The following is a 13,074-nucleotide window of genomic DNA, read 5'->3' on the forward strand; positions in this document are numbered from 1 at the left end:
AACAGCCTTATGAAAGCATCCTCATTTATCCTTCTCTTTGGTGGCATTACAGGATTTTGGGTCTGATTCTGGAACATTCTCTTCTCCAGCAGAGGGTGCTCTGTCTCCATCTCTGTATAGATCTGTCTTCCCCTCTCAATGTCGAAACAGAGCGTATCAATATTTATCCCAGGCTACAGTATGAGCAACCCTAACTGATAAATCCCATAAAGAGACGAGACATTTTTAATATGTAGCGTAAGACCGTTCATTCTACATGTTTTAATTAGTTGAAGTGGTACACTTAAAATCATGACCTTTGTACATGACAAAATCATTCACATTGGAACAAAAAAATATATAAAACAGCGTAAAAATATACAGAGCAAAAAGTTCAAAAACTTTGTTTAAAAAAAGAAAAGAAAAGCTTTTGGAGTGTGCTGACGACGAGTGCAGGAGTGGCACAGAAAAAAGGCAGAAAACATGCTTATGGAATTAAAAGGAAAGATGTTGTAAATGTCATTTTTTCCTGATAAAACAAAGTGCGTGTGCTCTACAGTTCAGTATGCAGGCTAAGCTACCACACGAATGAAATCTAAACAGTGTTTTCCTTAGTGAATTTACTGAAGTACATCTAGTCAGATAAAGCTTTCACCACCATTCATATTTCATTCCAGTGCAAGTGTGGGTTATCCTGAAGCGGCAGCAACTAATCTTCCCAACTCTAGAAGTACAGTCACTTCATTGTAGCTAACGGATGCTACCCCGCTTAACCATTGTTTCTAGTGTAAATTAGCGGCTAATAGATTAGCAGTGAGTACAACTGCCCCACAGGTTGCTGTTAGTCAATTAGCCTAGCGGCTAATGAGTAAGCAGGTGACAGAACTCTACAACGACTGAGCAGTGTTCCTCTGGGACTGTGACAGGCCACTCCTGGACTGGGCTGGTGGTCTGTAAGACTTAAACATCATGATACGTAGTAGTCTAACTGGTTTAGCTATTATTAGTAGTAACATGTATACATGACTTCATATAAAGTACAGCAAGCACAGCTAATACATGTACAGTACACACACCACAGCTCTGCCTGAATTCCTTTTGAGGTCAAAGGTCAATAAAGCCCTTTTTGTCCTTCCCTGGTCCATCTGTGCACAGAATCTTCTAACCCTAAAGATAAAACAGGTTGTTGACATCTGGTAAAATACATTGCTAAGAGCAGGTATTTATTTGATTTTTTTACTCTTATAGTATTGCACACAAATGTTAGACTTATCAGTTCTAGCAGACTGTCATTCTTGTCACCCAACAAAGAGGAGAAGACTTGGTTTTTCACGTTGTACATTTACATGACATGTTTCCCTGTTTTCCGAAGCAGTCAACCTACAGAGCAAGAGTCTGTCTCTGTAAATTCTCTTTTTCATTGAGGCATTAGTTACCCAGACAGGGAGATCTCATAGTCGCTAGCGGACAGTAGGGAGCACCCCACTTTCCTCACATTCTTGGCATTGGTGATACGTGCGGCCACCTCCACTGGCTTCTCGAAGTAAAGCACCAGGGCCTGCTCAGTGAGCACCGATGCCAGGAACTGCTCAAAGGTGATGGCCCAGTCTTTATCTATGCTGGTGCTGTGAGGCAGCCCCCCATCTCTGCCATGGGGCCCACCTTCACCGTGAAGCCCGTTCCCTACCCCTCCACCATGGGGCCCGTTCTTGCTGCGCACCAGGACCGTGTCGTCATTAATGTCCTCGCAGTGAAGCTTGTCGTCGAGCTCATGGGAGCCACCGCTGAGCACAGAGTAGGACGACATGGACGTGTCATCTTTGGTCTCGTCATCTGAGATGAGCATGGAGGACGATGTCCCTGTGTCCTTCGGGGACGAGTCCTCCAGCTTAATGTCCTCCATGGCAGACAGCTGCTCGCCCCTGCCATCCCTCTTCGCAGGGCCACAGGGCCTGGCCTGGCTCTCCTTCTCTCCCTCTCCCTGGCCCCTCTGCTGGAAGACACCCCCAGGCCTGGTCCCTCCATCTCGGGCTGGCCCACTGGTTTTGGCCTCCTCTGGATCATCCTGGTCCTGCTCCTCCTGGTCCTTGGAATGGCAGAAGAGCTTGCCCACCTCGCCCATTTCCAGCAGCAGGCTGGTGACGGTGGCCGTGGCGTGGTACAGCTCCTGCTCCTGGGCGTCCTCGCTGAACATGTTGTACAGTGTCTTGCACAGCTCTATGAACTGGCTCTGAAGGAGAGAGAGAGAGGAAGACATACAGGTTAGCCTGGGAAGGAAGATGAGGTAGATTCATTGGCACGGCACACAATTTCATAGCCTCACACAGCCACATTGATCAAGTGGACTCCACTGACTCCCCCTGGGGAGGTAGAGTGGTTCTTAATGCTCTTACCTGGTTGAGTTTGGGCAGATCCTTCATGTTGTCCAGTTTGTTCTTGGTGCCCTGGTTCCACAGCCTCAGGTAGTGGCGGTAGTCAGGGGTGTGCAGTTTCTTCACTGTAGAAACAGAGGTGGCCGTTAAGAGTTAAAAGCTAGCAGCCTGGCACAGACTATTTATAGGAGGCCATAACAACAACTAATGTATGTGCTGTTGTCAAGTAAAAAGTGTTGAATGAATAAGAGAACATGCACCAATAATGCCCTCAATAAACTGAAGTGGCATGCAGGCCTAGCTTGGGGACCATTTAACATGCAACACTCCCAGTTGCACTTTGAGACTGTTCAATTCTATTAGGAATCTATTGCTTTAATGGGAATTTTATTGTCTGGAAAATCAGTAAGTATATCGTCCCTAATCAGCGACCGTAGACAATTTTTGCTCCAAGAAAACATGATACATAGAAAAGTAACAGTGCTTCCCCTTTTCATCCCAGACTTTTGGGATGTGTGTGTATGGAGTCAAATGGTTTGAAATCATTTCAAATAGGAGGGAGATTAGAGAGCTACAGCTAAGTTCCTTACAGTGAAATGGGTGTTCTTGAGGTACAGTAAATAAAGACCTTTGCAACAAAAAAAGGAACATGAATGGTAGACTTTGTGGCTTAAGGTATTATCATTTAGATTGGAGCATTTACAAACTAGCGATAGATACGCATGTCTCATAACTGTTTCATAGCAGTGCGTACCTTTCTCAGTCTTGAACGTGACCCTGACAAAGCCATCATCCTTCTCGCTCTTGCACTTGGGGTCAAGGCCTGGAGGAAGGGAAAGGTCAAGAGTGCAAAGGTCAAAGGACACATTAGGAAGTTATCTGGAGAAGACAAAAAAAGTGGGAGGTTGAAATAGGTTGATGCATGCCATGAGTGGAGTGTGACTGTGATTGAGAGCACATAAGGCTCTGGTCAACATTAGTGGACTATACAGGGAAAAGGGTGCAATTTGGGGTGCAAACATTGTGTAACCTCTGGCGTGTTGATGAGGACATGGCCTACCATTGGAAGTTTCTGGGGTGATGTCCTCAAAGAAGTACTGGGTGGCCTCGAAGGCAGAGTCTGGTTCCTGCTCATGGGTCACCTCTGGGAGGGGACAGGAAGATAAAAATGTTAAGGCCTAAAATGTTGTATTATAATTGATAGCATTTATATAGCACCTTTCCAAGTGCTGTAAGGGGCGTTATCATAACGCCTCAAACACTGCAGTTGAAAAAGTGCAATATAAATTGTATCCATTTATCATTATCTTTCCCTCGAGGCCTCACACATCCCAATGTTTGATCATAAGTCTGAAGTCATTTCTATATCCTCTTCTCGCTAAACATCTGTTAGTTCTCAACATATATCATTCTGCCAGAGACAATATTTCCATGTTTCCTTGAGGCTGGCAAAGGAAAAAAGCTAACCCCATCATTCCGAGAACCAAAACAATAGCTGCTTCAGGCTTTGCTGTTATACAGGGATTTAACGCGACCTGAGCCAGAGAGCCATGAAAGCTCTTCTGATTGAGAGGTAGATTTCCAGCAGAGTGAAAATACTGCTGTGTGTGTCTTGAGAAGGGAAGCTGCGGTTGGTGCTCCATATGCTCAACCAAGCGAGGGAGAGAACAAAATAATTCATCTTTGCTCCTTTACAGTAAAGAAATCCAATCCCCTATCCTTAAAACATCCTCCCCCTCACTCAGTTATGACAGCATATAAGGAGTATAGATTTCCCTCTGGACTTCTTTCCCTCTCTGTGAACAGTACACACACACATACTTACCAGGAATCACATGCATCTTGTACAGGAGCTTCAGTTTCTCAGTCAGATCCCCATGGCATAAAACACCTGAAATACACCATAGATGTGATAATTTGTCATAACATTTCATTATGTCTACAGTGCCTTGCGAAAGTATTCGGCCCCCTTGAACTTTGCGACCTTTTGCCACATTTCAGGCTTCAAAGATAAAGATATAAAACTGTATTTTTTTGTGAAGAATCAACAACAAGTGGGACACAATCATGAAGTGGAATGACATTTATTGGATATTTCAAACTTTTTTAACAAATCAAAAACGGAGAAATTGGGCGTGCAAAATTATTCAGCCCCCTTAAGTTAATACTTTGTAGCGCCACCTTTTGCTGCGATTACAGCTGTAAGTCGCTTGGGGTATGTCTATCAGTTTTGCACATCGAGAGACTGACATTTTTTCCCATTCCTCCTTGCAAAACAGCTCGAGCTCAGTGAGGTTGGATGGAGAGCATTTGAGAACAGCAGTTTTCAGTTCTTTCCACAGATTCTCGATTGGATTCAGGTCTGGACTTTGACTTGGCCATTCTAACACCTGGATATGTTTATTTTTGAACCATTCCATTGTAGATTTTGCTTTATGTTTTGGATCATTGTCTTGTTGGAAGACAAATCTCCGTCCCAGTCTCAGGTCTTTTGCAGACTCCATCAGGTTCTTCCAGAATGGTCCTGTATTTGGCTCCATCCATCTTCCCATCAATTTTAACCATCTTCCCTGTCCCTGCTGAAGAAAAGCAGGCCCAAACCATGATGCTGCCACCACCATGTTTGACAGTGGGGATGGTGTGTTCAGGGTGATGGGCTGTGTTGCTTTTACGCCAAACATAACGTTTTGCATTGTTGCCAAAAAGTTCAATTTTGGTTTCATCTGACCAGAGCACCTTCTTCCACATGTTTGGTGTATCTCCCAGGTGGCTTGTGGCAAACTTTAAACGACACTTTTTATGGATATCTTTAAGAAATGGCTTTCTTCTTGCCACTCTTCCATAAAGGCCAGATTTGTGCAATATACGACTGATTGTTGTCCTATGGACAGAGTCTCCCACCTCAGCTGTAGATTTCTGCAGTTCATCCAGAGTGATCATGGGCCTCTTGGCTGCATCTCTGATCAGTCTTCTCCTTGTATGAGCTGAAAGTTTAGAGGGACGGCCAGGTCTTGGTAGATTTGCAGTGGTCTGATACTCCTTCCATTTCAATATTATCGCTTGCACAGTGCTCCTTGGGATGTTCACAACAGTATCTCGGACCTGCCTGGTGTGTTCCTTGTTCTTCATGATGCTCTCTGCGCTTTTAACGGACCTCTGAGACTATCACAGTGCAGGTGCATTTATACGGAGACTTGATTACACACAGATGGATTGTATTTATCATCATTAGTCATTTAGGTCAACATTGGATCATTCAGAGATCCTCACTGAACTTCTGGAGAGAGTTTGCTGCACTGAAAGTAAAGGGGCTGAATAATTTTGCACGCCCAATTTTTCAGTTTTTGATTTGTTAAAAAAGTTTGAAATATCCAATAAATGTCGTTCCACTTCATGATTGTGTCCCACTTGTTGTTGATTCTTCACAAAAAAATACAGTTTTATATCTTTATGTTTGAAGCCTGAAATGTGGCAAAAGGTCGCAAAGTTCAAGGGGGCCGAATACTTTCACAAGGCACTGTATATAGACTTAATATCCATTTTGACCAGTTGCTACAATCATTAGTCAACTTCTATTTGATACACCCCCTCACCCACCTCCACCAATACTCACTCAGTCCACTAATAAACTCCCGGAAATTAATCAGAGAGTCTCCGTTATGGTCCAGGAGCCTGAAGAAGCGCAGGGCCAGGGGGTCTGCTTGGGCCCCGTTGACAGGGGCCCAGGGGAAGAGCAGAGAGAACAGCCCCCTGAACTGCTCCAGGTCGATGCGGTACTGCTCCAGGTAGGGCAGGCTGGGGTCGTGGCGCTCCGTAGGGTTGCTGCCACCCGTTCCGCCCCAATAGCAGCTGGTCAGGTGTTCCGCCTGGAGAATGAAGATGGTAGAAATAGATTTGATAGATTCAACAGGGTTTTAATGTGAATGAAAGAAATATATTACATTTATGTAGCAGTTTTCTATAAAATGTTGAAGTATAAAGAAGCGAGGTGGAATGAGACCAAATGGTGATACCTATGCAAAATGTGGGGAAATGTGGTCACCCAAGGTGAGGAAATGCATATAGATACCGCTGAATTGCTTTGCACAAGTTTCTAATGGATAAGTACATGATATCAACAGAGAACAATGCGAACATTGCACAACATTGGGTATTAAAAGTTCTCTACTTCTCACATCTTATACCAGCACCCCTGACCATTAGAACTGTGCTGAAGACTCATCCGTCTTTCTCCATGTCCTCTAACAGGACTGAGCAGTGAGCGTCCGTTGTGTTAATGGATGAAGAGTAAAATGCTATTGCCAGGGTTTTAGGTCTGTCTCTATGGATATTAAGTACCGGCTCCAACTACAGCCCATAATTCAGCGTTGCCGTGGCAGCAGGGCACTATGTGAGAGCTAGGAGAAATGAGACGCCCTGCCAAAGAGAAAGGGAGGCTGAGGAAAAGCAATACAGGAAGAGATGAGTTCCTTTAAGTTCCTATTGGTTAGAGGTCAGTTCCATTTAGTTCATATTGGCTACAGCATGGCTGTCACTCACCTTGAACAGAACGTAGAGCTCCTCCAGTTCGTCGATGCTGAAGGCAGTCTCCGTGACAATGGTTCTGACCTGAAAGAGAACAGTGGATTTAGGACCTGTGTGAGGACATCAGAACTAACCAGCATTGAATACAATCAGAAACAATGGCTTAAAATGACTTGAAATCCTCCACACCCAACATCTGTTGTACCATACAGTGTGTGTAATAGCAGGGGTCGTTACCACGTTGCGTTTGGTGGTATCCTCGATGGTCTGGATGACCCTTAGCCTCTGTTTGAAGCGCATCTGCTCGATCACGTCTGCCCGGATGGAGCCAAACTTCTACAAACAGCCACACGGGACCGAGAGAGAGATGTCAACACTGCTGCTATCCTACGGCTGGGATATTCACTGAGACTGCATAATCACCAGCCAGAGTAAAGGTCAAAACAGAGTGACAGTTCTACCAGTGAATACACTTGGGTCTAGGAAGCAGGGTTGGGCTGAATTCCATTTAAACTTAATTGACCCCATCTCTGACAGATTGAAGGAGTAATTGAATGACGATGCCCTGGTCATGTTGAGGAGACTCACCTCGTAGGAGCTGCGGACCAGCTTGAAGATGTCCACCTCCGGGTGGGGATCCCCATCGTCTGTCAGCAGGGAGTGCAGGTGGGGGATGGGAGGCAGGGTGCTGTCCTTATTGGACACGCTGTCCAGGTACCTACACACAAACGTGTCACACAACCAAATCCTTTATATTGACAGCTTATCAATATCAAGCTTTAATTGAATTAAGAAGTCTTCTTACTGCAGTGTTTCAAAACAAGATTATCTCTCGTGTCACTTCCGCCAACACAATTTGACCTTTGACCCGACTCATGGGGTCTGCTCTTTGAGTGAAAAACTAAAGTACCATGACTGACCAGCAAACCCATGTTGAATGACCTAATTGGTTATGGTTAGGATTAAGGTCAGGGAAAAGGTTAGGGTTTTAGTTTTAGTTCAGGTTAGGTTCAGGGTTCCAGTCATGAGTTGGCCTACCAATCATGTCCCTTTAGTCCAGGGCTGTTCGAATTCTGGTACTGCAGGGCTAAAAACCCTTCTGGTTTTCATCAGACCTGGTGCACCAGGTGAATACAATTAACTACCAGGTAGAAACAAATCAAGAAGTGTTTCTGCCCTCCAGGACCGAAATTGAAAAGCCCCGTTTTAATATCTTTGGCCCCTTGTCGGTCTTCCACCCCCACCCGTCCTCACCTTCCCAGCACGGTCATGGCCTCTCCATCGTCCTTGGCCCCCAGCAGCTGGTGGATGTTGGCGTGCAGCACGTTGAGCGCCAGCTGGAAGATGACCTTGATGCCCTCGTAGAAGAAGCAGTCGACCACCACCACGGCACTCTCGAAGGGCATGACACTGAGGAACAGGGTGAGGAACCAGGAGAGGGAAATGGTAGAGATGACTCCCAGGTCCTGCATGCAGTCGTAGAGTTCAGGGACGTACTCCCTGGCCAGCTCCTCAAAAACACCCTGGTCTACCAGAGCTCCTGGAGAAGGAGAAGTGGGAGGTTAGCAAGACAGAAAAAAATAGGCCTATGCGGACACTGATGCAGTAAGAGGGAGAACGATGCCAACAGATATGCACAAAGACTGAGGGACACATACACACATCTGAACACAAAACATAAAATAGAGACACTGAGACTGAGAAGTTAAAAACTCAGAGGCAAACACACCAGTCGACCACAAAGCCACCCATTGCCCTACTACAGCCTCATTCCAGAAGCTTCCAACTGACCTACGACCCTGGTGTTGTAGTAGTCAGGCAGCATTCGCTCACACAGAGCCACCAGCAGCCAGAAGGCCTCCTCCTCTTTAGCATACAGCAGCAGCACCGACGTCACAATGTTCATGGCCTAGGAAGAACCACCAAGATTATTCAGAATAATACATTCAACTTCTATAGCGCTTTTCTTCACAGAATCTCAAAGCCCTTCAAAAAGCAAAACAAAAATCTATTTAAACAGCTATGTGACAGTAGGTCTGGACTACAGTGTTCAGCCTGGGTTAAACGTCTTCAGAGTTTCAAGCTGCTAACAGATGGACCAGCAGTCAAGAGGGAACTGCATGGCTTCGACCCGCAGGGGGAACCAAGATTAGGGACCCGTGGGGGAGTCAGGACAGCTATAGAAGTGGCAAACTACTATGTGACTTGACCATTTATAAACTGAAGAGCAGTGTGAATGTTTGTGTTGTAAAATAAGTGTGTGTGTAACAAGCTCTCACGATCTCACTGCAGAATCAGATGTTTGTCCACAAACATAACATTTTGAAGATTAGGCATTCATTCTGAATGGTTAAGTTAAGGGTTAAGGTTTGGGATAGACAAAAATAGTGCTTAGCGCTGGGACTGAACACGTGACTTTCAGAGCCGGAGCTCGCAGCTTACGCCCATCCGCCATCCCTGTCCACAGGACTTAAAGGTAATAGCGCCAACATTGCCCCTAGAGGCCGGTTTTGAAGTAATCTTGTGACGTTCTGCTTACCTGGACGGACGTCTACTTTGGCAGTGGATCTTGAGTGACAGGACTGGTGCGTCTGTGTGCGTATACTATATATCATGTGTGTATACTATATACCATGTGTGTATACTACACTGCTCAAAAAAATAAAGGGAACACTTAAACAACAATGTAATTCCAAGTCAATCACACTTCTGTGAAATCAAACTGTCCACTTAGGAAGCAACACTGATTGACAATACATTTCACATGCTGTTGTGCAATTGGAATAGACAACAGGTGGAAATTATAGGCAATTAGCAAGACACCCCCAATAAAGGAGTGGTTCTGCAGGTGGGGACCACAGACCACTTCTCAATTCCTATGCTTCCTGGCTGATGTTTTGGTCACTTTTGAATGCTGGCGGTGCTTTCACTCTAGTGGTAGCATGAGACGGAGTCTACAACCCACACAAGTGGCTCAGGTAGTGCAGCTCATCCAGGATGGCACATCAATGCGAGCTGTGGCAAGAAGGTTTGCTGTGTCTGTCAGCGTAGTGTCCAGAGCATGGAGGCGCTACCAGGAGACAGGCCAGTACATCAGGAGACGTGGAGTAGGCAACAACCCAGCAGCAGGACCACTACCTCCGCCTTTGTGCAAGGAGGAGCACTGCCAGAGCCCTGCAAAATGACCTCCAGCAGGCCACAAATGTGCATGTGTCTGCTCAAACGGTCAGAAACAGACTCCATGAGGGTGGTATGAGGGCCCGACGTCCACAGGTGGGGGTTGTGCTTACAGCCCAACACCGTGCAGGACGTTTGTCATTTGCCAGAGAACACCAAGAGTGGCAAATTCGCCACTGGCGCCCTGTGCTCTTCACAGATGAAAGCAGGTTCACACTGAGCACATGTGACAGAGTCTGGAGAACGTTCTGCTGCCTGCAACATCCTCCAGCATGACCGGTGTGGGGTGGCATTTCTTTGGGGGGGCCGCACAGCCCTCCATGTGCTCGCCAGAGGTAGCCTGACTGCCATTAGGTACCGAGATGAGATCCTCAGACCCCTTGTGAGACCATATGCTGGTGCGGTTGACCCTGGGTTCCTCCTAATGCAAGACAATGCTTGACCTCATGTGGCTGGAGTGTGTCAGCAGTTCTTGCAAGAGGAAGGCATTGATGCTGTTCCCCAGACCTGAATCCAATTGAGCACATCTGGGACATCATGTCTCGCTCCATCCACCAACACCAAGGTGCACCACAGACTGTCCAGGAGTTGGCGGATGCTTTATTCCAGGTCTGGGAGGAGATCCCTCAGGAGACCATCCGCCACCTTATCAGGAGCATGCCCAGGCGTTATAGGGAGGTCATACAGGCACGTGGAGGCCACAGACACTACTGAGCCTCATATTGACTTGTTTTAAGAACATTACATCAAAGTTGGATCAGCCTGTAGTGTGGTTTTCCACTTTAATTTTGAGTGTGACTCCAAATCCAGACCTCCATGGGTTGATAAGTTTGATTTCCATTGATAATTTGTGTGTGATTTTGTTGTCAGCACATTCAACTATGTAAAGAAAAAAGTATTTAATAAGAATATTTCATTCATTCAGATCTAGGATGTGTTATTTTAGTGTTCCCTTTATTTTTTTTGAGCAGTGTATATACCATGCGTGTCTACTATATACCATGCGTGTCTACTATATACCATGCGTGTCTACTATATACCATGCGTGTCTACTATATACCATGCGTGTCTACTATATACCATGCGTGTCTACTATATACCATGCGTGTACCTGGCAGTAGCCTATGTTGGGGTTTCTGAAGGCGTAGGCAGTAAGGACCCTTCGTAGGGCAGCGATCCCCATCTCGTTCTGGAAGGCTGGGTGTTCAGGGAGGGAGCGGTGCAGGTCTCTCTCGATCTCCTCTGTGGCCAGGTTGTACTTTCCCATAGACTTCTCTACCAGGTCCTCATAGTAGCCAGGGTGGGTCGCCATCTCGTTGATCGCCCCTGGGGCGGGATATAGTTACCACAGTTAGTATAGTGTTAAACGAGGCCCATTGGCACCAGACCATCAGCCAATTGCTGTTTAAAAAAATTGGTCTGGTGAAACAAAGTTAATGTCAGGCCCAAGGTTTTCAGGGGGAAATGGAAAGAGAGCCTGTGATGCGACTTCCGCAATTGGACGTTAACGCAACATCTTAACTCCTCCACATTTACTGGATTGGTGCAGAAGAGAACCTCCCCCCAACAGTTATTTTTTGATTATCTTCAAGACCATATAGGGGATTATTTTACACCTGGCTAAGTTAGGCTAGCATTGCAATGGCATTGCATATTCAATGTAATCAGTTTCAGAAATGGTTAGAGTGATGAAACCAGAACTCAAGCCATTGCTCACTCCATCTCTACTAACGGAGGGATGTGGTAAGCAGCCAGTAGACATGCAGTTGTAAGCCTTCCACTCTCACTTTAGGCAGAATCCCTTCTACACTGAAACCTTAGTGCCTTTATAGCCCTCCCCTTCCGTACTCCCAGCTGTGGAAGCAGTAACAACAACACAGGCTAAACCATTAAGAGGGGAGGGGGTGGGGGGGGCGGTCCTGGGTAAAAGTCTGTTGAATCATAACACCCTCAAACTCACTCTTCTAGCGCAGTCAAACTCAGGCTTATCAACAGTTCCCACTGTGACAGTGAGTGTGAGTAGAGGGAAAAGTATAGAGTTTGCATTCAAATGCTGCATCTTCTTCCACATAAAAACACAGCTAGCGAGCTTCGCCAACAGAGACGCTAGGCTAACATGTAAACACACCAGTCCATCCAGGAAGTGCAGATGTATGGCTGCCATGGCGACTGCGGAAGGTACCACAAGTAGGTCACTAGGGGACGGAAAGAGCAGGTAGATAGTCGCTAACTGTTAGTGCTGTCGCGTGGGTGCAAGGCATTTCCTCCAGGAAGAAGAGGCTGAAGTATAAAACATCGTTTGGTGATCTCAGCAGTGACTCTCCCTGTAGGCCAACTGGTTCTTCAGGTTTATTTATATAGGTCAGCTACAGTGGTCACAATGTAGGCCTACGTCTCTAACACAACCCCTATATAAGCTGCTGTGTTTGTAAAGCCTGGTTAAACCAGACTGACAGTGTTCAGTTTGGCGTACAGTAAGCAGACTATAGAATGTGTGCTCTCACTGTAATATGCTGTAGCAGTGGACGTGAAGCATGCAGCCCAGTTACAGGTTAGATACAGTACGATACTGCTGCTCAGGCAGGAGATGAGAATGGAATGCGTTGCCAAGGCCAAGCTAATGCATGTTTAATGAGGCTACCCAAATCCATATGTACACTGAAAGAAAAGCTAATATTTGACTGTCAATACTTCTAATACACCTGGATGATGAACCATTCTGTGCTCATACCACAAAAGGTGGTTTGGGAAAACCCAAAACTAAAATCTGATGTGTTTTTCCTCCTGTGATAACAATAACTATAGTAATGAGATGTGTGGTCCCACCACACGATGCCGAATGCAGGTTAGGAGTTGGTGTATGAGCACGTAGTACTGTCTATCTGTGGTCTTTGAGTGTGTGTGTCAGCACGGCTTGTGGAGATACCGAATGAGTGAAAGTCGAGTATATGAATGTCAAGAACCGGGGGGCATAATGTAATATACAAATGACTATGTACAGTGAATGAGAGTGCGCATTGTG

At 45.9% G+C, this 13,074-nt stretch overlaps 1 protein-coding gene across 2 annotated transcripts in view; it reads right to left on the minus strand.

The window, feature by feature from the left end:
* Positions 1-222: 222 nt before the first annotated feature.
* Positions 223-13,074, minus strand: part of LOC109881900 (TBC1 domain family member 9) — a 37,996-nt gene continuing 25,144 nt past the window's right edge. For both annotated transcript variants that reach the window (XM_031828323.1, XM_031828324.1), the window contains 12 exons: positions 11,164-11,378; positions 8,667-8,784; positions 8,130-8,415; positions 7,464-7,593; positions 7,113-7,211; positions 6,891-6,959; positions 5,965-6,217; positions 4,177-4,242; positions 3,412-3,495; positions 3,106-3,174; positions 2,373-2,476; positions 223-2,209 (listed from right to left, as the gene is read on the minus strand). In XM_031828323.1, the coding sequence (XP_031684183.1) occupies positions 1,412-2,209; positions 2,373-2,476; positions 3,106-3,174; positions 3,412-3,495; positions 4,177-4,242; positions 5,965-6,217; positions 6,891-6,959; positions 7,113-7,211; positions 7,464-7,593; positions 8,130-8,415; positions 8,667-8,784; positions 11,164-11,378 (2,291 nt within the window). In that variant the 3' untranslated portion in view covers positions 223-1,411. The remainder of the gene's footprint in view (positions 2,210-2,372; positions 2,477-3,105; positions 3,175-3,411; positions 3,496-4,176; positions 4,243-5,964; positions 6,218-6,890; positions 6,960-7,112; positions 7,212-7,463; positions 7,594-8,129; positions 8,416-8,666; positions 8,785-11,163; positions 11,379-13,074) is intronic.

Source organism: Oncorhynchus kisutch, linkage group LG7 (assembly GCF_002021735.2).
Source record: "Oncorhynchus kisutch isolate 150728-3 linkage group LG7, Okis_V2, whole genome shotgun sequence".
Taxonomy (NCBI): domain Eukaryota; kingdom Metazoa; phylum Chordata; class Actinopteri; order Salmoniformes; family Salmonidae; genus Oncorhynchus; species Oncorhynchus kisutch.